The sequence below is a fragment of the Stegastes partitus genome, unplaced genomic scaffold, assembly GCF_000690725.1.
Source record: "Stegastes partitus isolate 25-593 unplaced genomic scaffold, Stegastes_partitus-1.0.2 Scaffold765, whole genome shotgun sequence".
NCBI classification, from domain to species: Eukaryota; Metazoa; Chordata; class Actinopteri; family Pomacentridae; genus Stegastes; species Stegastes partitus.
The window spans coordinates 78899-106561 of NW_007578496.1; the positions used below are offsets into that span (position 1 = coordinate 78899).

The following is a 27663-nucleotide window of genomic DNA, read 5'->3' on the forward strand; positions in this document are numbered from 1 at the left end:
GTTATTATTAATAATAACAACAATAATAATAATAATAATAAAAAGATGTATATGATAAGCGGAGAGTGTTTCCAGAATTCATAATTTTTCAGAAACAAAAAAAAGACCAAAATGACAGTGACCATGTTTACACTCTCTCAAGACAGGATATAACTTTCTAGGGGTCATCAAGTTTTCCAGGCGCCGCCTTGGAGACACAGAGCAGCCTGTTGTATTCGTAGCAAATTCTCCCGCTGGTTCTCTATATGTCCCTTTTGTTGTTTTCAATGCATTACAATAATGTGGACGGCTGATAGGAGGAGCAGTGCTGTAATACTGTGTTCAGTTTCTGGCTGTGCAATGTTCAATTTTATACAAGGTGACAGACGAGGTTTGATATCTATGTTAAGAAGACAGAAAAGGGTGTTTAGCATGAGTCAATCAATCCACAACAAATGCATCAATGTGCATTTTACTCACAACCACATCACAATTTGGATAATGTCAGTTTTCTTCAGTATGTTGTTCAGGATGCATGTGTAGTGTCTGATCATGCAGTGTGTATTTGAGCATGCATTAAATGTGCCAATATATTTTTTTGTGTGACTTTTTCAACTGCTCCCCTCTAGATGAGTCGACGGGGCGATTTAAAAACCTTTTTCTGCCCTCACATGAAGATTGAAATCGAAAACTGCATTTCTGCCACCCTCTGGTTTGGACCCTTGCTATGCAGCATCGTTGTACCCTTAGGCTTGGCGTGGTTTGCACGCCAAAAGTGAAAGTAAAAGCCGAGTTTTATTGTTAGACGGAGCAGGTTGCGCGCTGACTGGATGTGTAGGTCATTTGAGGATAAGAGCTTGAACTTTACCGCGCGGAGAACTACCAGCAGACAGATTTACGCATCCGATCATCATCCAGAGAGACCCGACAGGTAGGCAGAAATACCCTCATCTGATGGCACATGGAGGGCGCATTTATCCAAGTGCGCATTTATCCAAGGGCGCATTCATGGATACGCAAAGCTGTTGTGGGGTTTTCCCTTCCATTAACACGTTTTAATGGGTACTTTTGGAACCCCTTTTGCTGTAATTTTAAAGTTTCTTTCTTAAATTAAATAACTCTGTGGTCATTTTTCTTTATGGCTTTATTTGAGATGATCAACCCTTAAAAAAAAAAAGAAAAGAAAAGAAAAGAGAGAAAAAAAGCTTGGTTTTCTGTTTTATTCTAACTTGAAATAATCTTAATTCACCATCTACTTGGCTAATAGTTCATAAAGTTGCAACTGTGATGTTTTATTTGTTATTGCACTAGAAACGTTCAGCCTTCATCAGGCAAATCAGCTGCTTTTCACCTGCGCCATAACGCGCCTCGATGTGGGTGTGATCACTAACGCAGCCCCCCATGTGCTGAAGTGGTGCACGAATAAAGAGGAAGACACAGTTTACATGTAAAGTCTGTGTCAAGTGGGGTATTTGGGGGGCTTTCCGGACTGAAAGAACGGCTAAAAAGCACTGATTAGGAGGCAGTAGATGGTGACTACATGTGTAGGAGTTTACTGTATGAGCTCATAACAGAAACAAGGAATTTCACACCTTCCTGGCCAAGATTTTGTAGTATTTCTCTCCTGTACAGTATTGTTCTTGTATGCAGCCATGTTTATTTGACTTGCTGATGAGGAGGTTGCTGTCAAATAGTGATGTACTGTGGCGCTGTGTTTAACCTGCCAAGTTCCTCATAGCTCAGGCTTTTTTTTTTTTTTTGCTTTGTGATTGTGAGGCGGCAGACTCACCCTCATGCCTTTCGCTTTACGAAAATGTTCAAACAGCTAAAGTGTTCACTCTTCGTCCTTGGCCTGTAAAGCTGATGCAGACCAAAAAAAAACCCCTTAATGTAAAAGGAAACGGTCTATATCAAGATTTATGAGTTCGCACAGACACAAATGAGCAGTTCCAAGTGGTGATCGGAGATGAAAGTCCACACTAACCCCTTCACCATGACCTGATTCCCAAACAGAAAGAAAAGCTGGCTGTGAAAATCCAGGTCCTCCCCATAAATTGCCTGTTTACCCACTCAGATGCCACCAGACATGAACCTGTTCACAGTGGTCAAAAGAAACAATAACTCTGGTCCTGTACTTAAACACAAAGTTGATGTGCTTTTACTTTACTTGAGGATTTCCATTGTATGCCGCATTACACCTCCACTCCTCTACATTGTTCTGACAGCATTAGTCACCTTTGGGTTAACGATGTTACACAATGGGTAACACAATACGCTTTTATTATTTTTGGCTTCTTACAAAAAGCAGACGGGGTTACATTTCGGATATCAAGGAGTTGTTAGCAGCTAAGCCTTCATATCTGTCCTATCCAATATCTCGCCAAAAATCAAAAGATTAGAGACAAACTCGAAGCAGATTTGTGCATCAGAACTTTGTTTTTCTGCTACTTCTACTGTCCCTGTATGTAAATCTGCATATAAGTTGCAGCAGCTGCATTCTGCCGACACACTGATGCATCACTAAAAATCTGATTATTTCAGTCAGAGGGGCTTCGGCTTCATTTTGCTGCTAATACTCGCGTACTTTTACTTAATTAGCATTTTTCATGCAGGATTTTTATTGATAATGCAGTATTTTTGCGTTGCTGCGTTGACACTTTTTTTTTTCGGTAATTGCATCATCAGCCGGTTTAGTGTTTTATTGTACTTGAGGTTGTGGTTAAAGGTCACCAGTCATCAAGACAAGCAGTCCAGTCTTTGGTACCAGCAGTGTCTCCTCCGTCCAAGTTTCGAAGCTCATGTTATCCCGTTTGATAACACGTTGGTGGGAGTTGGAACTGGGGGGATAAGCAAGGATTGTGCATTCGCATGTTGACATTTTTTTTCTAAGACTGAAGCACAAACTCTCTCAAACATTTGTGCCAACAGCCCTGAAGTGCGAACCACAGTTCACAAAGCTCCACATGTACCTGTACTTCATTACTAATCAAGTTAGCTGACTCCGATATCCTTTAAAGTAATCCAAGGCCAAAAGAAAAGTAAAAGCCCGGCTCAAAAATAGCCAGAAATTCTTTCTTTCTTTCTTTCTTTCTTTCTTTCTTTCTTTCTTTCTTTCTTTCTTTCTTTCTTTCCATGTAAGCGTGGGCTTTGCATACTCAATTTAAATCAAATAAAGATCATTTCTGTGGAGCTTCAGTTTCACTTTAAAACAGTCCAGGATAATGACGCACTTGCAAACAATTTAAAAGAAAATGAAAACATAGAACACCAGAATAATACCAACAGTGTCACAATAGTTGTCTCTTAGCACAAACCACTGGGCAACGACTGAGAACAGAAACCTCTTTGTTGTTTTTTTTCATGCTTGCTTCCTTCATTCTTCTCCACCATCTCTCTGCTCTGACTTTACTGAAGTACCTTTTCAGCTGGTCTGTATTTGCTTTTTATTATTAATTACAATGGCCGTTCATGCTTTTATTAGCGAGAGAATGAGAGATTGACAGATGCAAGAGAAACTCGAGACGGACGAGGGGTGCTGTGGTTTCTGGTGAGCGTTCACACGTTTAAAAGCAAAGAGGCCGCTTATGTAAAATTATACACTGTATGTGTATATCTGCAGCACTGTGAGTCCAAATAACAATGCATACAAATAGTCAAACTGTACAGTAGTAGTCAACTACTTACTGGATCTAACATTCAGCATTTGTGCACTTATCGGTACATAATGAGAAGTGCTCTTCTCGTGAAACACATTTAAAACATCACTAGGCAAAGACATTTTAATGAATTTATATGGTGTTCAAAATTTTGACACCAACATTTCACATTTTTCTGCAACTGTATATTAGTTTTCAAAACCTGCTATTGGCCTCCTTGATGACTAATAACTGCGGCTGATATAAATCCTGACAAAACACTAATAATCAATCAGCTCCTAGTCTTTTAAGTTAAATTTTGAATTGATTGACAGGTGCTGGTACATTTTTGCGCTACTTTTGTCTTCATTTTGGACATTTATTTGTGGTTTTGGTCAGTGCTTTAATTTATTGGTAATTTTATTTGTTGATTTTTAAACACTAGACACAAATGAAACCATGTTTTTCACAATTAACAGCTAGAATATAGGCTCTCGTTATACTAATGACAATAAATAAATCAATGTGGCATCTGTATAAAGATTTATTTACAATAATGAAGGGTTTTCTTATCTATTTGTGAAGAATATTATAGAATATTTTACATGTTTCACAGTGCAAGTTAGGTAAATATTCTAGAAAAAGTGTTGCACAGTAAGCAGGGCTCATATTTCAGGAGTTTTAAAATCCAAACAGATTTTGAAATCAACTTGAATCTCACATGTAGGAAGGAATAACAGATATTCTTCTCTCTAACCTAAGACATGCATATGATTTGAAAATAATGGCTCATCACACAGTGCAGGTAAATATTCAGATTGCAATGGCAGAAGAAGCAGTCAGGAAGCAACGCAGCACCTCATGTGAGCCTGTGGTGAAGCCGATGTAAACAACGATTCTGAAAGAGAAAATGATGGCATCAACACAAGGTGTTTATACTTCAGTGAGAACTGGAGGCGAGATTTTACGAGTTTTAATATCAGAGTTAATGTTGCAGCATCAGCATTATAGTTCTACCAATCCAGATTTTAAATGCCAAACGTGTTTGATATTCATCTGACAGCCCGGCGATAGTCGCCGAGCAAAACAGGATGTTTTGGACTAGATCTGTGCTCCCCATTGCATAAGCAAATAATATAAGCCAAACATCTAGCCAGAACAAGATTCGAGACCAGATTCCTTCTTAATTTGTTTGGAGGGCTGGGAAGGAAGTAAATCAGCTCAAAATTCCAAGAGGAGCAAGTTATCTCGCACAGTCACCTGTGTGTTGAATAGATGTGTAATAATATGTGTAAAGAATAGCAGATGCACAACACATACATACTCTAAGAAATGAAGGTGTAGATGATCAGTCTGTTTTTTTTTTTTTTGTTTTTTTTTACAAAGAAAGCCAAAAGGAGAACCTCTGCACAGAGTGATGGCTTCCTGTTGTGTTCTGTGTCGTTAAACTGACAAAAAGTCTCGTACTAAAAGTGCTCCTTTGTGTCAATGAGACATAAAAGTGAGCAAATATTTTGTGTTTCAGTAGATTTTATTTGCCCAAAGTATTGGCTTTTCCTCTTTCGTGTCTTTTAACAGAGCAGTGAGAAGCACAAAGAGGAAACTTAATGTAAGAACATGTGCAAAGCTTGATAACAAAGACTGATTGTGGCAGCAGTGACGCTGCTAGATGAAGGTAGCTGATCAGTTTAATACAGTTTTCAGGCAGCTTTACTGTAGCACCACATGCTTTTGTGCTCCTTATGCAACCGTATTTTAATTTTTTAAAGGATTTTACAAACATCCTCCTGTTTTTCTTTTTCTTTCTGTGTGTTTTCAGATGCCAAGATGCAGGAAGTAGATCTCTTCCCCATGAGCCCCTCTGACTTTGGGGATCTACCAGGTTAGTATTGTTGCATCTTTTCAAAGGCTCCTGACAGGTTTGTGAAAAAACATGAAATACGCAGAAACAAGCTCCACATAATTGTCCTACAGAAAACAACAGCATCAATGTAACATAGAAGTAGTGAAACACCATCTATCACTTTTAGGAAGCCATGATGGGGAAATCCTCTTTATTCAGCGACTGGTTGAGCCAATGAGAAATAGATGAAATGATGAAATAGCAGAAGTAGACATTGTTTGTCCCAATAGTCTGTTTAATGAAACAAAGCAATATTGCAAGTGTAAGACACACTGACGTTATTGCAAAAAAAGGTAAGGAATATAGTAAGATGTTTTTGATTAAATACTCAAATCAATGATCTACTTGACATTTTCAAGACATCGGCTGCATCAAAAATATTCTGAAAAAGTCCCGTTTAGGGCTGGAGTAACTTTTATTTCTAGCTTTGGTGTTGTTGTGTGGTCTTTTCTTCTTCATTCAGACCAAGTAATTCTCGAAAACCTGCAGATCTCTTCCATAAATACTTACTGTTGTCTTGATTTATTGCGACAAACTCGCTTTTGGTGCTTCTGACCTTTTTTTTTTTTTCTAAATTAACAAAATTAAGACAATTTAGAAAAGCAGTTCCAAAAACAAATATGAAGGTCCAAAAAATTGTGAAATTTACCTGGAAATGTGAGAGATATCAAACCAGACTGTCGCTAATGTGTTGTCTGATAATGCTTTTTATTATTTGTGTTTCAGATGATCTATCTGAATACTTGAACGATGATTTGCTGGGTGAGTCACTACCAAACCCCTGCACACATGTTGTAGGATCACACAGAAGAGTGGTCGGTCACATGTCTGACATAGAAACTCATACGTTTACAAAAAAATGAACTGTTTTCTAACTACTTCTCTGCATTTTGTCATTTAGATACAGATGTGCTTTTTGGGGATCCCTTGCTTACCTGTGTGGATGAACATGACTACTGCAGTAAGGATGTGTTCTTGTTATGTTTGCAACTGTTTGCCCCCCAGAATTAAACAACAAAAAAGACTTGCATAGATTTATTCATTTCTTTTAATGTGAGCTGGAAAATATGAATCTATAGTTGTCCATATAACATATAAAAACATGCATTTTTTTCCTTTTTCAGTATAATTTTATAGTAATTTCTGTATTTTGTCGGCCCAGTTGAAGCCCATTTTGAGAACGCTTAACACGTCCCAAATTTTTTTTCACTGTTAATAAAGTCAGAACAAAAATAGAACCTGTGGAAAAATTACTATTTCATTTTTAAAGATACAGCAGTGTAGTATCTGAAAACCCCAAACAACGAGGAAATAAAGCCGACGCCAACAAAACACATGACTAAGAAACTTCTTGGGTGATGTTTTCAGTTCATTGTTTTATCCTGTGTGTCCTACTTCCCTTTTTGAAAGGATGTCTAGAAAAACATGTTTCACAGACTTGATTTTCTGTTCAGTGCTCACATGCATGATAATAACAGCCCTTTTTGGTGTCTGCTTACTGCTTCACTGACTCTTTTACTTCCTCCTCCATGTACTTCAGGTGACAAGCCAACAGAGGTGCCCGGCCTCGACGACCTCCCACAGAGAAAGCAACCGACAGACAAACAAACCAAAACCAGGAGAAAGCGACAGAGAGGTAGATACCCAGAGAGGACCTTATTATCTGCATCTCTCCCGCTATGTAAAACCTGCACTGTGATCGTCGTTGTCATATAAAACGTCATTTTCAGCCACGAAATTCTGCAAACTTGGACTAATTTACCAGTTTTGCTTGCTTATGTAGCAAACTTATATGTTACATCTTCTCTCTCCAGCTCCCCGCACTGACGAGAGCACCAGAGCCAAAAGGCAAAAAGCAACAGGTGATCAATTCAGGCGTTGATTTTCTGACTATTTCTGACATTTTCACTTCAAATGCGGCCACTGCGAAGCGCACAACCCTCACATTCTGCTGTCAGCCATGAACCTGTTTAATGACTATTGTTTTATTGCCATCCTCTATGATTTTTATAGTCATGCATTACATTCCAGAGTCCAGGGCATGTACTCACCAAATCTTCAAATGAGCTGAGGATACCTAAATGATTGTCATACAGCCGCACTGTGACAGCCATGTTCCTTTATCTGGTTGCCAATCTGATAGCAATGATGTGTATTGTCTACAGAATAGCTCAACAGAGTGACACATTTTTTGCAAGCTCATCAAAAGAGTCGGACTTTGCTTTTGCCCGTTTCTGTTTTACCCTGTTCAGGGTTTTTACATAACAAGAGGGACATTTGTCATGCATTTGGAACCAAAAATACATCAACTTACCAGAAAATGTATTTAACATAGTATAATAGTCTATAATGAACACCAACAAATATTTTGCACATATCCTTTCTTGGGGTCCGTCAACCCTGAAAGACCTTCTCAGCAGTCTCCCTGAGGTTTCCACCAAAGGGATCAATAAAGTTCTATTCTATTCTATTCTATTCTATTCTATTCTATTCTATTCTATTCTATTCCTTCTACGTATGGCAACATGAAAGTCTTGAATAGGGTTAGAAGTATGCTTTTGGTGTGGTTTCAGGCAGCTGTTAGTTTCCATTCGTATAGGTTATGTTTCTTCAGCAGAATTTGCGTCAGTCGTCGCAGTGATCACTCAGGGAGAGTCCACCTGTTGTTGTTGTTCATCAAATATGAATGGCTCCAGTTGAGGCTTAAAAAAACACCTGTGATGTGACACAATGACAGTACCTTTAGTACAGGGGACATATTCGAGTGTAATTTATTTGTTTCAATCCTATTGCATCCAACAAATCTGCAGTATTGTTAACATTGTGATTGCAAAGAGTTTAATTGTTCATATTCGCATCATTTGGAATTCAGTTTTTTTGGGGGGGGTTTTTGCATTTAGTGACAAATAACAAAATAAGTAATCACAGGGCGCTTTATATTTATATTTGTTGTATTCGGAGTAGACCATAGAGGCAATAGGCACTTTATCAGTAGCAATGTTAAAACATTGATGGCCGCACCTAATCGTACTGTATGCAAACTACCACGCAAATTTCGATTGCATAAACAAAACCCAAGTATACACCCTTCCTGGCTCATACTGGCTTATTAAATCTCTCCATAATGGAGCTCCTTTACCCTCCATCGCTCTCCTTCCTGGATCTCCATCCATCCACATCCATGATGCAGACCTACCCTGGTGGAGGCTGCAGCTGGTCGGGACTGGTGGTTGTTACAGAAAGACAGGCTTCATGGTCTAAATACATCCATGACCCCCACTACTTCCTGTCTTTCTGCAAGGGCTGATTTCAATGTCAGCATAAGAAACCCAGAAATCCAAAGATCCTCTGTGAGTTAGCTCTTTGCAACAGTCCTTAAAAATCCATTTTATAAGTTAGAAACCAGGTTTAGGGAGGGCGGCCGTCTGCCTCGACTGGTTGGGGTTAGGGTGACGAGAGAAAAGGTGAGCAGTGGGATATAATGAGAAAACAATATGAATGGAAACAAGTGGCTGCCTGATTAAGTTTCAGAACTCTGAAACAGCATGAATTCAGATATCCACCTGATTCACTGTTAAGAAGCTAAAACCTGTTAACACGCTCCAGTGAAGAGTCACTATAAAATCTTCATGAAAGGCTGTTCTGACGCACCAATCATCACCTTTTGGTCTGAAAGATAATGTTTAGACAGTTGTGGGGCTCTTGGTTGTCTGTCTTTGTTTGAGGTAAGCTAAGAACCACGTTGTGATGTCGATTCTTTTCCTCTTGCAGGTCGAACAAAAGCCACAAAGGTACAGGCTGAGCAGACGACTGTCGTTCAAGGTGAGTTTTTGTGACTTCTGCTGGAAATTGGTGCCATTTTCAGCAGAAACAGCCAAGATTTATGAAGGATTCATTTGCCTCAGATGTGAAAATCTGCAGTGGATGGCTGACGAGAAAAGAATGACAGGAAATGCATCAAGTCGCTGCATTTTGGAATGTGCTAGCAAACAGTTATACATTACAATAATTTACATGCAGCCGAAATGTTAAAGAGACATTAACGAGAGTAAAACATCAGAACTCTGAGCACATGGGAGCTTATTTGAGAGATGAAACGTCATTTTCCAGAGAAGTCATTGATGCAGTTGACCCATGGGTGAAAGCGATGCTGGTTAGTTATGCTTGACTTCTGCAGGATGGAATCGTACACCAAAAAAAACAGGAACTTTATGTCTGAAGTCACTAGATGAGAGGTCGTGTCAATGAATCAAAAGAAGAACTTTCACGTCACTCAACTTCCTCCACATCAGTTCGGTGCTTTTTGGACATCAGATTTAATTCTCAGTATGATAAGATCAAACAGCCAAGTGTTGACAGTCACTTTAATAGGTTTAAGACAAGCTCAATTAATTGTTTTTTTGTTTTTAACTGTTCAGAGTTATTGAAGCATAGCAGTTTATTTAAAGCCACTGCAATCAGCAAGTCTTCCTGGTCTCTCCTATCAAGTCTGCAACGGGAACATTTTGACAAAAAATCACTTGTTATTTCGTCAAACGTTCAGCTTGTTTTCATTGTTCTGACTCCCTTTCTGATATGCTCAAGGTTAACAAAACCTGTTTGTTGGAAGTGATAACAATGTGGCCTCTGGTTGCAGAAGCTGACGCAGGATCGGCGCCTCGTCCAAAAGACTCGTTGAGCGGCCTCTCCACCACTCCACCGTCACGAATCCTTCATCTCTATCCGTCCCATTCAGCGCCTTCCATCCCCATTCAGATCATCACCATCCCGGACGCTGCAGGCTATCAGGTCGTCCAGCTGTCCACTCCTCCTCCTGTTATTAGGCTTCCTCTCCCCAACGCGGCTACAGCGCCTACGTACATATTAGGTGAGTTAATTATTCACATGCACAGAGTTAACAGTTTCAAAGATTAATGAGACGCTTTCCAATGCAGCAGCCCTGAAAAAGGTCATGTTTGTGAAGCTTTTGGTGTTTGAGGAAGTGAAAGAGGACTCAGGTGACATGCAGTTTTGAAAAGTGTAGATTAGATACAGCTGTTATCAACAACCACAGACCTTTAATATAATCACATGAGTGCAAGAAAAAGTCCATGCCAAAAAAAAAAAAACGTTGGGAAAGTTTTTATATCAATTAGCTTATTTTAATGCCAAAATAACTGTACATCCTGAGCTTCTTCCAGTTCACATCTGTTTCCATCTTTATACATTATTTTGCAGGTTTCTTCAGGCAATTTTGTTGTTTTTGGTGCTAAATAGGACAGTTTTATTCGTTATTTAATGTCTATTGTGCATATTGCATCAGCAGTTTACACTCTAACCCTTGTTTCTAATATAGTTCCTGCTACCTCGCCACCATGCAAACGGCAACTGCCTCCACTGTCCCCAGGTGAGCAAAAAAACTCCATGATCTGGTTTGTTAATAATGAGTCTGTATTACGTGGTCTCACTTAGGTATGCTAGTTAAGATTCCACAGTTACACTTTTGGAAACCATTCTTCAACAACTGCAGTGCTTGAATGCGATTGTTTTTAAGACTTTTTTTTTGTGTTTGCAGTGGATGGTGCAGTAGCGCCACTCCAAATGAGTTCATCCCCACCAGGTTCACTGTCAGACACCGCTAGCAAAGCCATGTCTTTTCCCTGTGCCTCACCTCTCTCCCCCAGTACTGGTAAGCATCGGTTTTCTGTTTTATGTCTTTCCCCTATTACCACATAGAATTGCTGCCATTCTTCAAATATCGTGTTTTTTTTTCGCTTTTCAGACATGTCCCCGTGTAAGGAATCGCCTCCTCCTCAGTCTCCTACTGTCCCTGATATTCCACGTAAGTTACCTCATGCTTTAAAGCCATTTTTATCTTTTTATTTTTTTATCTACAATTTCCTTAAAAAAAATAAGTATGTTTTGTGGAGAAGCAGCTAGATATACCTTTCTGTTTGTCTTTCAGAAGGTGTAAATGACTACATTCAGGAAGCCAAAGCCCACATGAGTCACGCCTGCCAGGATATGGAAACGGGTCTTAGCTTGACCTCGCATTACGTAGACGTGAAAGTGAGCCAAAGAGAGATTCTTCGTTCTGGCAAAAACACAAACAAATGCCTGGACAAGGAGCTGGTTATCATGGGAGATACGGATCGGCAAAAAAGCTTGCTGGGACCGAGTCAGGTAAGAGCATCTATGGAACAAGCTGATCCAAAACATGCTGGTGCTTTCTGTTATCATGTGTCCAGGTGCGTCACTGGATGTTTGTAACTACAACTTTTATTGGACAACTTAAAGTTAACCCTCTGAACTCAAAAAACCCAGAGTTTTATGTCAGAGCATGTCAGATACTTAACCAAACTTTAAACTGAAAATTGTTATATTTCATCTTAATCACTTTACACTATATGTTTCATTTAATTTGCCAAAAATACACTGCTTTCTCTAATCAGAATGTGTAAAAAATAAAAAGTTCTGAGCTTATTAGTACACCTGTGAAGTCATGACTGACTAAACTGTGACCAACAGTCACGTAAAAACAAAACCACAGGGACTTAATGGCTGAACTGGGCTGAACTGCAGGCTGCGTTTACACAAAGCAAATAATACGTATGGAAACAACTTAAGAAAGGAAAAATATTTTTACCTCTTGTTCACAATATAGTAAAGCATCTTTGTATGAAGAACTACAGTTTCTTTACCAGTGGCGGCAAAACCTGTGGATACTTGGAAAAATGTAAACGTTGATTCTAGGTTTTTTCACATACAAAACATAAGAAATTCAACTTTCAAAGGTTCTTTTTATGATTTATGACATTAAACCATGGTATACTGCACAAAATACACTTCTGAGTTCTTTCTACTTCTAGCCATGGTTGTGTTGTTTCCATAAAGGTGCAGGACTTTATATTAAAGTGTGACAGAAGCAAAAAGCACACACAGAGGGTTAAACAACACAAAACACTGTTCATGTCATATTATGCTATTTGAAGGCAACCGAATTTCTTACAATTTACAGATTTAATGCTATGCATCTACATGTATTGAATTGGTTATACGACTCGTTAAACTCATGAGTACGACATTTTCTCCTTTTCCATTCAGATCTTTGGAGGCTCAAACGGAGACAAATCCAAAAACTACATTTTGTTGTTTGGCACTGCTGGCTCAGGAAAAACTACTCTGATTAAGAAGCTGTGTCTCGATTGGTCCAGAGACTGCATCTCCCAGTTTGACTTTGTCTTCTTATTGGATGGCAAACAACTCTCTTTAGCAGAGCCCACCTTCAGCCTGCAGACGGTCCTACTCAACCTCTCCTCCTTTGCTCCTCCCTGCATGGATCCAGAGGCGGTGTTTGCTCAAATCCTTGCAGCCCCTAAACGTGTTCTCATCATTTTTGACGGGTTTCAGGAGTTGCGGGAGTATGAGATGCTTCTCCAGACTCAGGAAAAAGACTTGGTGACATCACTGCTGAAAGATAATAAGGCCCAGACCTTCACGGTAAAGCAGTTGTACTCTGCCGTCCTTCAGAGGGTTCTGCTTCCAGGCTGCACTCTTCTGCTCTCCACCCGCCCAAGAGGCTCTGCCCTCCAGCTGCTCCGGCGCGCAGACAGCCTTCTGGAGACATGTGGCTTCACCCCAACACATATAGCAACATACTTGACCCAGTACTTCACTGACCCTGCCCTCAGAGCATCTGCTTTGGACTGCTTGAAAAGCAGCAGCTACCTACAGCTCCTCTGCTGGAACCCCGGACTATGTCGACTGGTGTGCTTAGTTTTAGAACAGTCCAAAAGTTTGGAGGTCTTACCAAGAACTTTAACGGGGCTCTGTCATCAAGTGCTTTGTCTGAAAATGGAAAAAGAGAGGGGGAACCCATGTGTTGAAGCTCAAACACAAACACCAGTGCAAGTCATACAAGAAAACAACACACAAATGTCAGATAGTTGTCAAGTGAAGAGATGTGACAGAAATAATCGGACAAAGTCCAGAAAACAGCTTTCTGGCACTTCTGGCAGCAAAAGATCAAGGAGGGCAAAAAAACAGAGAGACGAAGTGGATGAGGACATGAAGAGTGATGTCGAGGGAGTAGATAGAACAGAAAGAGAGTTGTTGTCCCAGCTGAGCTCTTTGGCCTGGGAAGGGGTCAAATCAAACTCCTCCATCCTTCCAACAGGACGGACTGTACCTGGCAAACTCAAGGCGTTTGGCCTCAGGACAGGACTTGTTCTGTCTCATCACCTCAGGAAGAGGCCATTGGTCTCAAATGGTGAGAACGAGGGAGGAGGAAGAGAAGACAAACATGAGATGGAAGAAGAGAAGGAAAACAGAGAGAGGACGGACACTGATCTTGATGATGATCACATTCTGCTGTGGGCCAACCCTTTTCTTCAGAGTTACATGGCAGCGGTCCATTTGTTTTTGTCAAGGTAATGATAAACAGTTTACTGATTCTTTAGAGAATAACTGGATGAAATGAAGCATAAATCAATAAGATGTGTCTGATGCAGATTAAAATAACTTTCAGCTGTCATGGTATTCAGTCTCTATAGTATGTTGTTTGGTTAAGAATGAAAGAGACTTTCTCCTCTTTCACTTTCAGTCCAAAAGCATCTCTGCAGTTCCCTGACCCACTCTCACTTTCTGTTTCCCAGGACTGTAACAGACCGGAACTTTCTCCAGACCCTCCCTTTCCAATCAGGTGGAAAGGGCCGTCGGCGACCTCAAAGGGAGGAGCTCGAGCTTGCTCAGCGATTCATGGTCGGCCTCCCGTTCCACAACATTACAGAACTGCAGAGGCTTCACTTATACTCAGAAAGAACTCTCAGAGATGTGGCGGTCAACAGGCAGGCTTTAGTAATAAAACACCTGGAAGAACTCTCCTACGGTGACCTGAACTCCTCCCAGGTCCTGGAGTTATGCCACTGTGTTTATGAAGCAAGTCACATTAATGATGACGGAAGCACTGGCAGCACACGGCTGGTGACTCACCTGGCAGCCAATCTTCCAGAGTTCCTGACATTTCATGGAGTTCCACTCAGTCCACCAGATGTGTTCACGGTGCAGAACGCTGTTGAACGAGGCGGAGCTGAAGGTAGAAGCTTCTGTTTGGATCTGGAGGACTCCGGGATACAGATCTGTGGACTTAGGGCTCTCGTGGGCCTTGACAACATCAACACATTCAGGTAGTGATCACAAACCCCACTTCTAAAAGTTGCTCTGATCAGTTGATGGATCTGCAGACCTAATAGTCTTTAGGATTTCTTCCCATTTCAGGTTCATGTACAGCATTTAAAATGTTTAAAGGTCCCATATTGTGTCCCTTTTTTGCAAATTAAGGACAGTTTCACATGTCTTTTACTGTGACTGTATAACTGGTTCTAGATTGTTCTTTATTGGCTGTGTCAGTGTTCAAAAGCTTTAAAAGGCCACGCTGTCTTTTTGTAGCCTTTCGTCAACAAAAAATACGAGAGTAAAAGTGCAAAGATAGGGCTGAACTGTATGTTCATCTCTTCTAACACACATTGAGCGACAAGTTAAAGGAAAGGCCAACACAAAGTGTCTTTGTAAGGTGTTGGGGCACCATGTGCTGCCAGAACAACTTCAATTTGCATTGGCATTAGTTTTACAACTTTGGAACTCGAGTGAAGGAATGTAGCACCATTCTTCCAAAAGACTTTCAGTTTGATTATGGTGATAGAAAGCGCACTGTAAGACATCAGTCCAAATCCTCCCCAGGTGCTTAGTTTGGTTGGATAAGTGGGATCAAACAATACCTGCAAAACATTTCCTACAGAATAACAGAGCCACTTGATCCACTAACTGTAGGAGTGAAAGATTCAGGTGTTTCCTTTATTTTATCATCCATATTTAAGTTTTAAACATGCGCATGTCCAGCTTGTTAGCTTAGTTAAATAAATTTCCAAGACTGAGGAGCACGCAGTAATCGTGAAGTTATGTACAAAACAGCACATGGTGGAAGCCTGTCCTGGATGCTTCCAGAGTTTTGGGGTAGTGTTCGCCGCTAATGACCTTTTACACGGCAGCTTTATTTGCTTTTTTTTTTCTCATGGTATACATACAATGCTATGATTAATTAGATCTGCTCTGCTATACAAGAGCGCCTTATATCCCCATGGTTTTTATATGGATCATCATCTGGAGAAGATGCTGATATTTTAACTAGAACATGCTACTTTAGCTTCAGTCTTTTAGCACAACATAATATCTGTTGCTATCAAGTGTATATTTGTCTTGGATGTAGCAACAAGCTGGAAACTGGACCTACACATTAAAAAGTCAGCTGAAGACAGTGTTTTCACCAAATTGGTGGTGCTAACATTACCTTAATTGGATGTCACTGGCAAAAAATAGAAACCCTGCTTTTGTCTGTTGGTTTTAATCAATGTTCCGTATCATCCACGGATATCAGTGTGAAAAAAAACAACTTCTGAAACTAAACCTTCATGTGTTTTTAAGGGCATGCATTGCTGATGTCGTCACCCTGTGGGAGCAGCTGGAGCAGGGAGGTGAAGCAGGGCTCCTACAAGGGGCAGTGTCCAAGTTCAAGATCCACCCTCTGAAGGCCACACAGGTGTGTCACGTAGAGCACCTGGAAAAGCTGGTGAAGATACACATGCAGAAGAGGCTGTCGGACAGGTACTGCACACAGCATGCATCCAGATATACATAGATTCTACATACTACATGCATAGCGTTGGCCGTCTGGGTATTAAAACGCATGTTACGCTCAACTGTAGCTCCAGCCACTCAGAGTCCATCCTGGCGGAGGGGGTGCCTGCAGTCCAAGAGCTGCACAAGCTGGAGTTTGAGTGAGTAGCTCTGACATTTGATGATGATGATGATAAAGACAGTGATGACGGTGATGATGACGATGGTCATTGCCTTTTCCTCTAGGCTCGGTCCAGAGAAAGGTCCTCTGGCTCTTCCTATGCTATGGGGGTTCTTGCCAGGGCTGCCCAACCTACAGCACTTGGAGTAAGTATCTTTATGCAGCTTTAATTCCAAATTTCTGTCTCTCAGTGCATTACGTCTTGTATTTCTTAGACTGTGTGTGTTTCTAGTATCTGACAGCCTCTCTGTTCTCCTTCAGTCTAGAAAACTGTAAGATCGGGGACAAAGGAGCAGAGAACCTGGCTAATGCATTAGTCTCCCTCTGTTCCCTGGAGATACTAAAGTGAGTGCATGTTGACCCCATTCTGGTCTTGTTTTTCTGTCTGAAAATACACACAATACAACAAAAAAAAAACATAACATTTGTTAAAGTAGTAACATTTTATAACTTTGTGTTTTCTCCTTGTGGTTTCCAGTCTGTCACAGAACTGCATAGGAGATGTGGGTGTGAAGAAGCTGACAGCTACGCTAAAGGATCTGCCCAAACTGCACGTTTTAAGGTATATAATACACACACACACACACACACACACACACACACACACACAGAGCTACACAGCAACACCCATAAATGGCACATACTGTAAACCCACATAATTTCACTTCCCTCTCCATCTCGCTTGTTTTTCCAGTCTTTACAGCAATGTGATTTCTGACGAAGGGGCAGAGAGTTTAGCAGCCGTCCTCCCACACATGGCTTCCCTCACTGACCTTGAGTAAGATTTCGCATTTTATAACACATTGCATCTGTGTATGTTTATGTGTGTTTGTTTGACACAATGTGGAAAACTTGTCACTCTTATGCTACATATGCTTAATATTCACATGGATGTTTTATATATCTAAAAAATAAACTAAACATAATGTGATTTTTAAACCTTTAACACACAACATCAAAAACTAGAACCATGAACGTCAACAGAAGAAATGGTATATGACTTCTGCAGAGACGCACTGAAAACCTATCTAAAGTCTTGTTCTGTCTTATTTCTGTTTGGCAGTGTGAAGTACAACAAGCTAACGGATGTTGGAGCACAAAGTTTGGGAGCTAGTCTGAGAAACTGTAGTGATATGAAAACTTTGAGGTGAGCTATCATGTCTTGTTAATTCATATTCATATCTTTGTCCAGATGTTTCATGGTTCTCACCTTGTTTCGTCTCAATCTCATCACAGGATGTGGAACCAGTGTATTCCATATGGAGTTTTTGAGAGGCTTCAGCAGCAGGACAGTCGGATCTTTTGGCATTAGAATAACTTGAAACTTATTTTCTCCAAGCCTATGAACTTTTTGAAAACATGCATCTCACATGAACTCTGTGTGTTTACACTGCACAATAAATCTTCCAGGGCACGTATGCGCATGAGAAACTGACAATCAGGGAGCATTAGAAAAACATTGCACTACAACAGATAACTTATTTGCTGCTTGATCTTTGTTTCTGAGGGTGCGAACAATACGTGTGCAGCGAACAGTATTGCGTGTCCACACAGGTTTGTGGTGGTACTTTGTACAAATTTAACAAGCAAATTTGCACTATTTGTCTGATGTTTCAGGGTAATCTGTGCCCGCTGTAAATAGATTTTATTTTTTTTAGTCTGTCTTTAGCTGAAAAGTCCTTTGTTCTGCATTTGACTTGTTTGACAAAAACAGTATTTTCGTTTGCACCTTCTGTTGCTGTAGACTACATGTGTCTTTTCTATTTTCTTGTTACTGATCATGTCATGTGTATACTGAATACATCAGTTTAATTAAAAAAAACAACTTCATTTCACTTCCTTGTTTGCAGGTTTCTGTTCTTTATTTTTGATGCAAACAGTACCTTGTCGTCTGTAGCTACATAGCTTAGCGTGTTACTCCAGTGGGTCTTTGTAAATCAAAAAAATACACTTTAAATAGAATGTGAGAATGCAACCAGTGCTGTTTTTGTAGTCTGGTGCTTATAGATCTCGGTTCAGTCTTTAAGAACAGCTCCTGGAATGGAATTACAATTAAAATACTCCACTAAAATTTGAAAAACACACAAAAACTGGTTAACCTTCATTTTCACAATAGTTTTTCTGTACAAAAACACAAATATTGGGATTCTAGGTGACCCTTATCACCATCAGTATTTTTTTTGGTGTGTGTGTAGGTGGGGGGGGGGGGGGGGACTTGTAGAGTCCTTTGAAAAGAGATAAATACCAATTTCCACGTCCCACAATGCAACAGTTCCACAATTTGGAGCATCATGCCACCAGAGCATGATCCAAAATACTGTTTTTCCTTAAATAAGATCATGTTCAAAGTCAGAAATTTACTATACATGTTCAGGATGAAAGGTTTTGTGACAATCAAATTAAATGTGTATTTTCTATTGTACAAGATAGGGCTAAAATATGATTATGCAAATGACTGACATGTCACCAGAGCATGATCGGCACATGGTGAGCGTGTGGGAACAACTGAAATGTTGAGGTTTCAAAGGGTGGATGTAAGAAGAAGAGGCATTAAAGAAAGAAAGAAAAAAAATTTGAGGTTTGCTGTTTCTCAAACCACAACAATGTGTTTGGCTGTATGAAGTCAAGAATATATATCTGTGACGTGGTTTTTGATGACATCAGTGTTAGTTTTCATAAGCAACATCAAGCAGATTGAGTTTAGCTGATTTGCCATCGCCGAAAACTTTATTTAAAAGGAAATAACATAATCAATGGATGGCAAAAAAGGCTTCTAATTTCTACTGTTCATTGAGTTCAGGATTTCTTTTTTTCTTTACAATATGCAGGTTAACTTTTCTCAAATATATTCTTTCAGGTGAATTAGTGATTTCCTCGGTGCACCTAAAGTCCACTTCGCCTGTCCACTACTGTCTCGCATCTACAGCTAAACTGAGCCTAAAATCAACAGATAAATATAACTCTGCTTGTCGGACATTGAGATAACGTACAAGTGAGTTTTTCTGGTTTTAAGTTCCTGGATATTTAGCAAAACTGATCACAAAGACTGTCTGAGATGGTGCCAACAAAACCTTTCTCTTCTGTTATTACCTGTCTGAAATGACTTGATATTCAGTACTGTCAGATGTCTGTTTAAGGGTTCCCCGCAGTTCTTATTGTTGAGAATAAAACATTTCGCTATGATGGTTGCTTCTTACAGTCGTGTATTCCTGAGGGGTCCTTGTGGACTATTGATGGTTAGTGTGCAACTGGACCAAGCTTTAATCTCAGCAAACAGAAAGGGAACATTCTGTACTTATCGATGTGTGAAATAGTTCCACATCCAGCTGCATTACCCCCTAGTCTTGGATCAGCAGATAGTTGCACTGCGTCACGTCAGGACGCACATCAGGTTGGGTAAGTTGCCAGCCACAGCAATTCCCAGGATTGCAGATCTGAGCAAATGTCAACACTTACCTCTGTTCAGGACTTCCTTGACCAAACACTGGAGGCATCAAAGCATTTGAAAAAGACAGCTGCCGTTCTCTGGTGCTGTAACTCTCTCTTGTGGATAAAATGTAACATGACACTGAAAGGGCACAACACTCAGAAATGAACTCTTTGGCATCAAATCCATAAGCATGCGTATAACTAAAAAAAAAAAAAAGAGGCTAAAAGCTGGCATTCACTCAAAGTTTATTAAATACACATTGGAAAATAAAACTCTGTTGCGATCCATAGCTTATTAGAGCATGTGCATGTCTGCAAAGAGGCAGATGTGGCGGGATGAGCGATGCGTACAGGTCTTGTGTTGATGATAACGTGAGCAGGGTTGATCAGATGTTGACCAGCACAGTGTGGTATCATACCTGGGAGATGGCATGGTCTCTAACCAGCCGCGAACACCAGTGATTTAGAACCAGTTTTGCATAAAACTCGAATCTTCCCCCGAAACAGCTTCACTTGCCGCTGATTTCTCATTATGAGGAGCCATTTTTATCCTTAAATTGCCCACCTCGTTATACTGACATTGACCTTTAGTTAAAAAAAATATTACATCAGCCAGCTAAACATTTCCAGCACCATCAAATATTGATTAACCATTTAGTGTTTATCTACACAAAGCCCTTAGCTGGTATTGATTGAATTATTTTTGGATCAAATTCCAAACAAACATATTTTTAATGAATACCAGCATCCTGAGTTTTAGCATCCTGTGTGTTTATACTGTGTTTTTAATGATTTGTACATACAACTCTAAACACAATAATGCTCAGTGTCAGCCTTAATCCAGAAATACGACAGAATTTGGTATCAGCTGTCAATGCTTCCTCTTACAATAAGACGACATCCGCGTTCTTGATTTCCAACGTGCCTTTTTTCTTTTTGAATTCAGTGTGGCTGTGGATAATTATCGGGCTATATTTAGCAAAACCATTTGAGCTGACGAGGCAAAGTGTTGCTCGAAATGACATCTGAACAGCCAGTACAGTAAAGCAGAGCCATCTTGGTGAGAGGTTGTCTTGCAGAATGTACTGTTCCTTCAGTTATGACGATGAAATTCTGGACTACAGCTTGTTTAGAGGGCGAAGCATGCATGTACAAAGATTTTGAAATGTTATCTGTCTCTATGGCTTGGGGTATTTGGTTGACAACCACCACAATGTAATGATTATCATGCAAAATCTGCTTATTTGGGCAGCGATTACTGTATAAGAAAATACTGGTTTCTCTGTATTGCCTCCAAAAATCAATATTTAGTTAATTAGCTGGGCTGCAAGTGCTCTTCTCAGATTTACAGCATCTCCAAAGCGTACAAATGCCTCATAAATCTTTAGTATCCCTTTAAAGACACCACTGACACAAGGCTGCATCTTTCCACCCATCTGCAAATCAATGCAAGCACACAGCTGAAATATTCACCTAATTCAGTGAATGATCTCGTTCACGTCGTTATCTAACCGCCCCGCCGCTTGAATCCAGTTTATTATTGCTGTCAGGAACATACCCTTGATGAAAGGAATTCTACATCTGTCACAACATAAACAGCAGAAAGCGCAGTAAAACAGAATTCTGACGACTAAACCAAATTCTTTAAAAACACAGATAATATCATGCACTGAGTCTGGTCTAAGTCTCTCAAAGTCAATATTAAAACAAATGTGTGCAACCAACAGAGTGATGTGAAAAATCTAAAGCACTTTTTTTTGGGCTTCTCTTTCATGAGATTTGACACGTGTCGTTATAGTTACCCTTTTTTTGTGGAGAATGAAATGTTCATGGCCTCAGCTGTTAATATAGATTAAACAGAGATAACTGTGTCAAAGAATGAACTCATCCTGGGTAGTTTCATATGTTCCTCATTATGGTGAAGAGTGTGGTAAGAACGACATGGTGTTCCTGATCTACGAGAGTCAAAACTGTATTATATCCTACAGCTTCACAGCCTACGTCCAGTGTCAGTGTTACGTCTTGCCAGTGCGCCCAGAGTTCCTAACTGTGCTCCTGAGAGACTATACATCCCTGATGCAGACATACAGCACGGATGACCCCAAAAGACATGTTTTAAATTAAGCCTTAAGAATGCAAAATGTGTTCTGAGCTAAAAGACAAACTGTTAAAACAAGTTGCTCTGTGAGGGGTTAACTATACAACAGGCTGACAGTGGACATTGTTTTCCTGCTCTTTGCCAGTTCATCTGAGATGTCTCACCGCGTAGGACATCGCACTGTGACTCAAGTGGCAGGTTTCATCTCATTTGCTTGTAGAAATAACTACCGGATCCTGCATAGCGTAGATAATTATTCGGTGTAAATGCCAGGCTGCTGCGTGTGAATTGGCTGCAGATGACATGAAACACGCTCCACATTGCTGATGACATTCATTTTTCCTTCCAAAGGGGAACAGCTGTCTCTCTCCACCTGCAGCAGCACCTTTGTGCTTCCTTTTCATCTCTCGTTGCTGCAGTGTCCAAAGTGAGCTTCACAGATGCCAGCGGAGTTGATTGCTGCTTGACTGGCAACACGCTGACAGCTGATCCAGTGCAAGTGCTCCTTTCATGGGGGCAGTCTCTGATCATACGGCTGGCGGTGTTGAATCTCTCTCTCTCTCTCAGGCTACCTTCCTTTGAGCCGAGACAACCTGTGGACATGACACGCACTTGTGAATGAACACTTCTTATAGATTATATCATAACACGCCACAATAAGGGTAAGTTTGTGTACAACTTGTGTTTAAAGTCTTAAGATTCTCCTGGGAAAAACAAATTTAAAAGCCTCTAAGGAAAGGCTTTCTATGGGGGTTTGTCTACAGAAACAAACCCCTTTAGAAAGACTGAATTTTCTTGTGTACTCTGCTTACTTTTTGACTGATATGTCTCTGTGAGAAAAAGGCTGCAACAACATCCACTTTGAGACATTTCTTCTCATCATCGCTGACCAGGGAGTGTTCACTCCAGACCTCTGCATCCTCCTCCTCATCACCTCCTCAACTTTCTTTTTGTCCTTCAGCACCGCCTTGTCACTCCAGATAGCCCTCAAACACATCCAGCTCCGTGTCCGTGTCATATGGGACGGAGGCCGGGTCGGACAGCACCCCGAGGTCCACCAGCGCCTGATCCATGTCCTCAGGCAGGAACACTATCCCCACATTCAGGACGATGTACTCCATCAGAAAGGCATAGTAGAGGATCAGGACGTTCACAAAGAACAGGCCCAAATAAAACATATATGGGAGTTCGTCCAAAAGCGATTCCACCGAATCTAGTTGGGCATAAATTGGGTGTGTCATAGAAAAGTAAGAAAGCCACGGCTCGGGTTCTTGTGATTGTGTGGTGCCAGGATGGAGCAGTTGTTGTCACCGCTAGAAACCTGTGAGGGGTGATGGGACCGGGGCGTCCATTTCGGCTCGTCCTGACCCAGAGCAACGATTCAGAGAAGCATTGAGTTGTACTTTATCCTTTACGGTGCGAAAGAAAACTAAAGAAAAACAGCGAGACGAAACGGCATAGCCTAAAATAACCGACGGACAGTATTAAAATATCATGTTAGCGAGCTCGACGCATTCTTGACATTGGTTCCTTTGGCTTTGCGGAATTCACGCCATGCCAGCTGGCTAGAGCTAAAAACAGTAGCATGCAACGTTAGCCGAAACAAACGCGAACATTTCGACAAGAAAAGTATCGGAATTTACTTATATTCACATTAGTACCGTCAAACACACGACACTGAAACATCCATGCTCCTGACGATGTTTTTTTTTTTTTTTCCTTACAGCTAAACGTCCCTTCTCACATTTTTGCCAACTGCATCAAAACAGTCCCGACCACAAAGCGACACTTGAAGCCTCGGTATGTGATTGGCTCGCCAACTGGCAAACTCCGCTCTGATTGGCTATTCAGGTGTCAATCAGTACAACGGTGCCTCGTCGCGTGCTTTAATCGTCACTGATAACGTAGGAAGTAGGTGTTGTAGTTTTTCTCCATTATGTGAAACCGCCATCGGAGATGGGGAAAACTACAACTCCCAGACAGCCCATCCGCAGAAGCCGTTACGCAATGACCCCTCGGTGCTACCATCGCCGCCTATCACCCTCTGTTTGCTAAGTAGCTATCGGTACGTGAAAGTGGGTGTAATGGATAGATGCGGACGCTAACCTTAGCAGAATAACGCGCCTGGCGAAAACAGCAGCCCCCCGAAAACCGCAACCATGTTTGGCCGGTCACGGAGCTGGGTTGGAGGGCAGGGAAAAACGAAAAACATCCATTCCTTGGACCATTTGAAGTGAGTAGTTAGCATTGGTTAGGCTAACGTTAGCCTCAATAATCACACGACTGTCAGCGTTGCCATCAGTCCACTTTAAACATCTAAATTAATACTAGCTAAGTAGTTGTACAGATGTCCAGTTAGCTAATAAAGTTATTTCTGGTTGTTGTATCGTTTCTATTATGTTTAATAAGGCAGATAATACGTGAACTAGCTTGTACTTGCAGTACCCTACAACTGCATTGACATTGTTCCAATAGTTTTGGACAAGCAAGACAATATCTAACATCGAGGTATTGTTTAAATATCCATATCAGCGGAAAATCCGTACATCAGAAATCCAAGGCCCTGCACAGGTGCTTTTAGAGTTTTGGCTGATTAGACCAACGCTGGGAATTACTGGACTTACAAGAGTTCATGTACTAATCTGAATAGCAAAACTCAAAGTCGTCCTCCTAATCCAACAGGTGCATCAAATGAACAATAAAGGTAGATATCAATCATGTTCAATATGCAAATGCCTATGTAATTCTGAGCAATTAGGCAAAGTAAGTAAAACCTTTGTTTAATTTGGTGCTTAGTACCCTACTTTTTGGTCATATTGACAAGCTATCGGTAGGCCTGTAGCAATAACGTTTTACATCCAGGTGAGTTTTATTGCCACATCATGCTTTTTTTTTTTTTCATAGGTCAGACAAATCATAGCCCAGTAAAATCACCACTGAGACTGTCTGCGTAAAGTTGCTTTATTATTTAGATGTGAGGAGCCACTTCCACATATGTGTCTACATCAGTCTGTCTTTCTGTTGTGAAGCTGGAAGATAGATTTGTACATATTCACATTTCTAAACTGAACTGTGCTTTTAATGCTTTCTTCTACACCGTCCACTCCTGTCTCTCTGTTAGGTACATGTACCACGTTCTGACCAAAAACACAACAGTGACAGACCATAACCGAAACCTCCTTGTGGAGACCATCCGCTCCATCACAGAGATTCTCATCTGGGGGGACCAGAATGACAGCTCTGTGTTTGAGTAAGTCCCAGTTTTTGACTTTATATCTTTTCAATCACCCGTGGCTATAAAACTGCAGATGTGACTCCAGCATGAGAGTCAAAGGTTTGGCTTTGTACTTCTTTGAATCTCTCGTCATATAATCAAGGTTTGCTAACCCTGCATGCTCCTTTGTAGTCTCACATTGCAACAGATGCAATCTTGTAACTTTACTGTGAATTTTCAAAAAATGCCTTGCTGTCAATCACAGAAGATTGCTCCTTGTGGATTCTTAATAGTCACATTCAGTCAGCTGATCTGGAGTTCTTAGAACAGGCAAATGTCAATTTGGAAGCTTATTTCCCTTTTTTTAATGCACATACATTCAAAATCCTGTCCCAGCTTTTGCTTACAGGACACGAAAGACCCTAATACCACCTTCTTTCTATACATCAATCGTGATAACTTTAACACACTTTAAAATATGTGTGTGAAATTTTCACACCTGTACAATTGTGAGCATTTATAACAGAACAAACAAGCAAGAAAGAGCCAAAAAGCAAAACAAAATAGAAAATGGGAAATGATTCATTAAGAAGCAGTTAAAAGCTGGAAATGAATCTGTCTAATTCTCTTGAACTGTTTTCAGATCAAACCACAGAAAGATTTGAGTCATTTGCAGGGAGTCAAGGTTCTGAAACTGTCGTGTTTTGTTTAGTTTTTGGTCAGAGGTTTCTGTAGCTGCTCTTCTGGCGTGAACAAGAAGAGCAACTGAGAATGTTGCAGGAATAGTTGGCGCTGTCAGGAAACCCTTATAATATACATGGACGTGACTGGCCAAGTTTTCAGTTTTTCTGTAATTGTTTAGTTGAGATGAAGACATATTGGGGCAGTATAATAATGATCTTTATACAAAAAGCGTTCACTTCTATGGTGCAAACTACAGCAGGGTTTTGTAGAATACCTTGAGATAGCAAGTCTCAGATCTGGTTCAGTGAACGGTAAATGATGAATCACAACCTTCTTTGGAGTGAAATGAGCAGTATGTGAGCCGGGAACATGAGCTTTTCTTTTTTTCAAAGTTTAGTAATTTGACTCATTGCCTTTATTAGATTGTGAAACTGTTGTATACCGTAAACAGTGAGGGAGTAATAAGTGGGGGTTGGTGGATAATAAATGCAATAAATGTCCACAGCCGGAATCATATCAAAGACAAGTTGGATAAATGGCGTGTATCTTAACTCTTAGCTGTTCGGATAGACAAACATTCTTTTGCTGATGATTATATTTTAAGTTTGTCACAAGTTGACTCCTTATTTTGTTCTGTATGTGATCAGCTTCTTTCTGGAGAAGAACATGTTTGCCTTCTTCTTAAACATCCTACGTCAGAAGTCTGGACGCTACGTGTGTGTGCAGCTCCTCCAGACGCTTAACATACTGTTTGAAAATATCAGCCATGAGACTTCCCTGTGTAAGTATATGCATTTGCATTCACTGACTGAAACTGAGAAATGCCTATATGATGTAAAAATGATGAGTTCCGATAGCTGGTTCCGTTTTGGATCTGATGCAAGGTCTATAAAACAGCCAGATTCGTAGCTAGTTTTCTGTCAAACATTTGTCTCTTTTAATCTGTTTTCCTTCTGTTAACAATGAGCACTACAAAACATCTCCAGCAGCAGATTAGATCAGCTGCAGCTAATCAACGTAAATTGTTAGTTTGGCTGTTCCCTGGATAACATGCTCACAGTATCTGGTGTCTGTATTCAGCTAAAGATTGTTTGTGATTGAACTACAAGTGGACAGTTTATTGTTGTTCCTCTCGAGAGGAGTGATGCAGCTGATCACCTGGTTTCGCCTGAAGAATGTTCCAGTTAGACTCGTTTTAATCTCATCAACTTTGTTCTGTTTGAGATCACTCATGATTCAGAGTCATTCCAAAGTGGATTTGAACCTGGTTTTAAATTCGCTAGAACATTATCAAACCACATCATTAGACATTATGCACTTTAATTACGACTGAAATACTATTGTTCTGTGTTGCATGACACTGCTACTGTAGTTGTGTAGTTGCGTGGTAGCAGATGGTGCATTTTGAGGTTGTATTGTGTGGTGTTGTTGTATAAGACTACATTATACTGAAGATGGCAAAATTTTGGAAACATGTTACCAAATAATGCAATTTAGAACTGGAAGAAATGGTTGGTTTGTTATCCCCTGTTCAATTTATTTTTTATTGTTTGTGATTGTATTAGATTACATTAGTCCTCAACCAATAAATCAAATGTAAAACATAGTGAAGGATGACAGTCCTAGTTGTTACTATGGGAGTGTTGTTTTGGATTGCAGTAAAATATACTGTGCGTAGATGTGTAAGTATTTTTACTGTGTTTTGTGAGCTAAACAGTGCAAGCCATGTTGCACTGCCATTCTTTGTTGAAACATGCAATGCATAGCAGCCTACTGATTTTTTTTCTTCTGGTTGCTAGGAAACCAAAACCTCAACAGATGATATACTGTCAGGTTTGCAGCGGGGGGATATTTTGCAAGGTTTGCATTTAGATGAATTGGAGAGATTTA

General features: G+C 40.4%; 3 protein-coding genes across 12 annotated transcripts in view; 2 read left to right on the plus strand and 1 right to left on the minus strand.

The window, feature by feature from the left end:
• Positions 1-18183, plus strand: part of ciita (class II, major histocompatibility complex, transactivator) — a 23684-nt gene extending 5501 nt beyond the window's left edge. The window contains exons 1-22 of one of the 3 annotated variants that reach the window (XM_008291845.1): positions 668-910; positions 5434-5496; positions 6244-6279; positions 6419-6478; positions 7058-7153; positions 7332-7379; positions 9289-9339; positions 10154-10384; positions 10853-10903; positions 11072-11185; positions 11279-11338; positions 11462-11679; positions 12601-13925; positions 14151-14681; positions 15976-16155; positions 16257-16328; positions 16414-16494; positions 16610-16693; positions 16827-16910; positions 17043-17126; positions 17412-17495; positions 17585-18183. In XM_008291845.1, coding sequence (XP_008290067.1) covers positions 5442-5496; positions 6244-6279; positions 6419-6478; positions 7058-7153; positions 7332-7379; positions 9289-9339; positions 10154-10384; positions 10853-10903; positions 11072-11185; positions 11279-11338; positions 11462-11679; positions 12601-13925; positions 14151-14681; positions 15976-16155; positions 16257-16328; positions 16414-16494; positions 16610-16693; positions 16827-16910; positions 17043-17126; positions 17412-17495; positions 17585-17660 — 3621 coding nt within the window. In that variant the 5' untranslated portion in view covers positions 668-910; positions 5434-5441 and the 3' untranslated portion in view covers positions 17661-18183. Of the gene's footprint in view, positions 1-667; positions 911-5433; positions 5497-6243; positions 6280-6418; positions 6479-7057; positions 7154-7331; positions 7380-9288; positions 9340-10153; positions 10385-10852; positions 10904-11071; positions 11186-11278; positions 11339-11461; positions 11680-12600; positions 13926-14150; positions 14682-15975; positions 16156-16256; positions 16329-16413; positions 16495-16609; positions 16694-16826; positions 16911-17042; positions 17127-17411; positions 17496-17584 lie in introns of those variants that run through there. The other 2 variants (XM_008291843.1, XM_008291844.1) reach the window with 2 other exon arrangements.
• Positions 18184-20006: 1823 nt separating this feature from the next.
• Positions 20007-23652, minus strand: dexi (Dexi homolog (mouse)). The gene is made up of 2 exons (XM_008291846.1): positions 22688-23652; positions 20007-22468 (listed from the first exon to the last, which is right to left on the minus strand). The coding sequence occupies exon 1, from the start codon at positions 23114-23116 to the stop codon at positions 22847-22849; it is 270 nt and encodes an 89-aa protein (XP_008290068.1). The 5' UTR covers positions 23117-23652; the 3' UTR covers positions 20007-22468; positions 22688-22846.
• A 244-nt stretch (positions 23653-23896) lies between these two features.
• The window catches only part of clec16a (C-type lectin domain containing 16A), a 46197-nt gene continuing 42430 nt past the window's right edge, over positions 23897-27663 (plus strand). For all 8 annotated transcript variants that reach the window (XM_008291847.1, XM_008291851.1, XM_008291852.1 and 5 more), the window contains exons 1-3: positions 23897-24108; positions 24997-25125; positions 26421-26554. In XM_008291847.1, the coding sequence (XP_008290069.1) occupies positions 24035-24108; positions 24997-25125; positions 26421-26554 (337 nt within the window). In that variant the 5' untranslated portion in view covers positions 23897-24034. The remainder of the gene's footprint in view (positions 24109-24996; positions 25126-26420; positions 26555-27663) is intronic.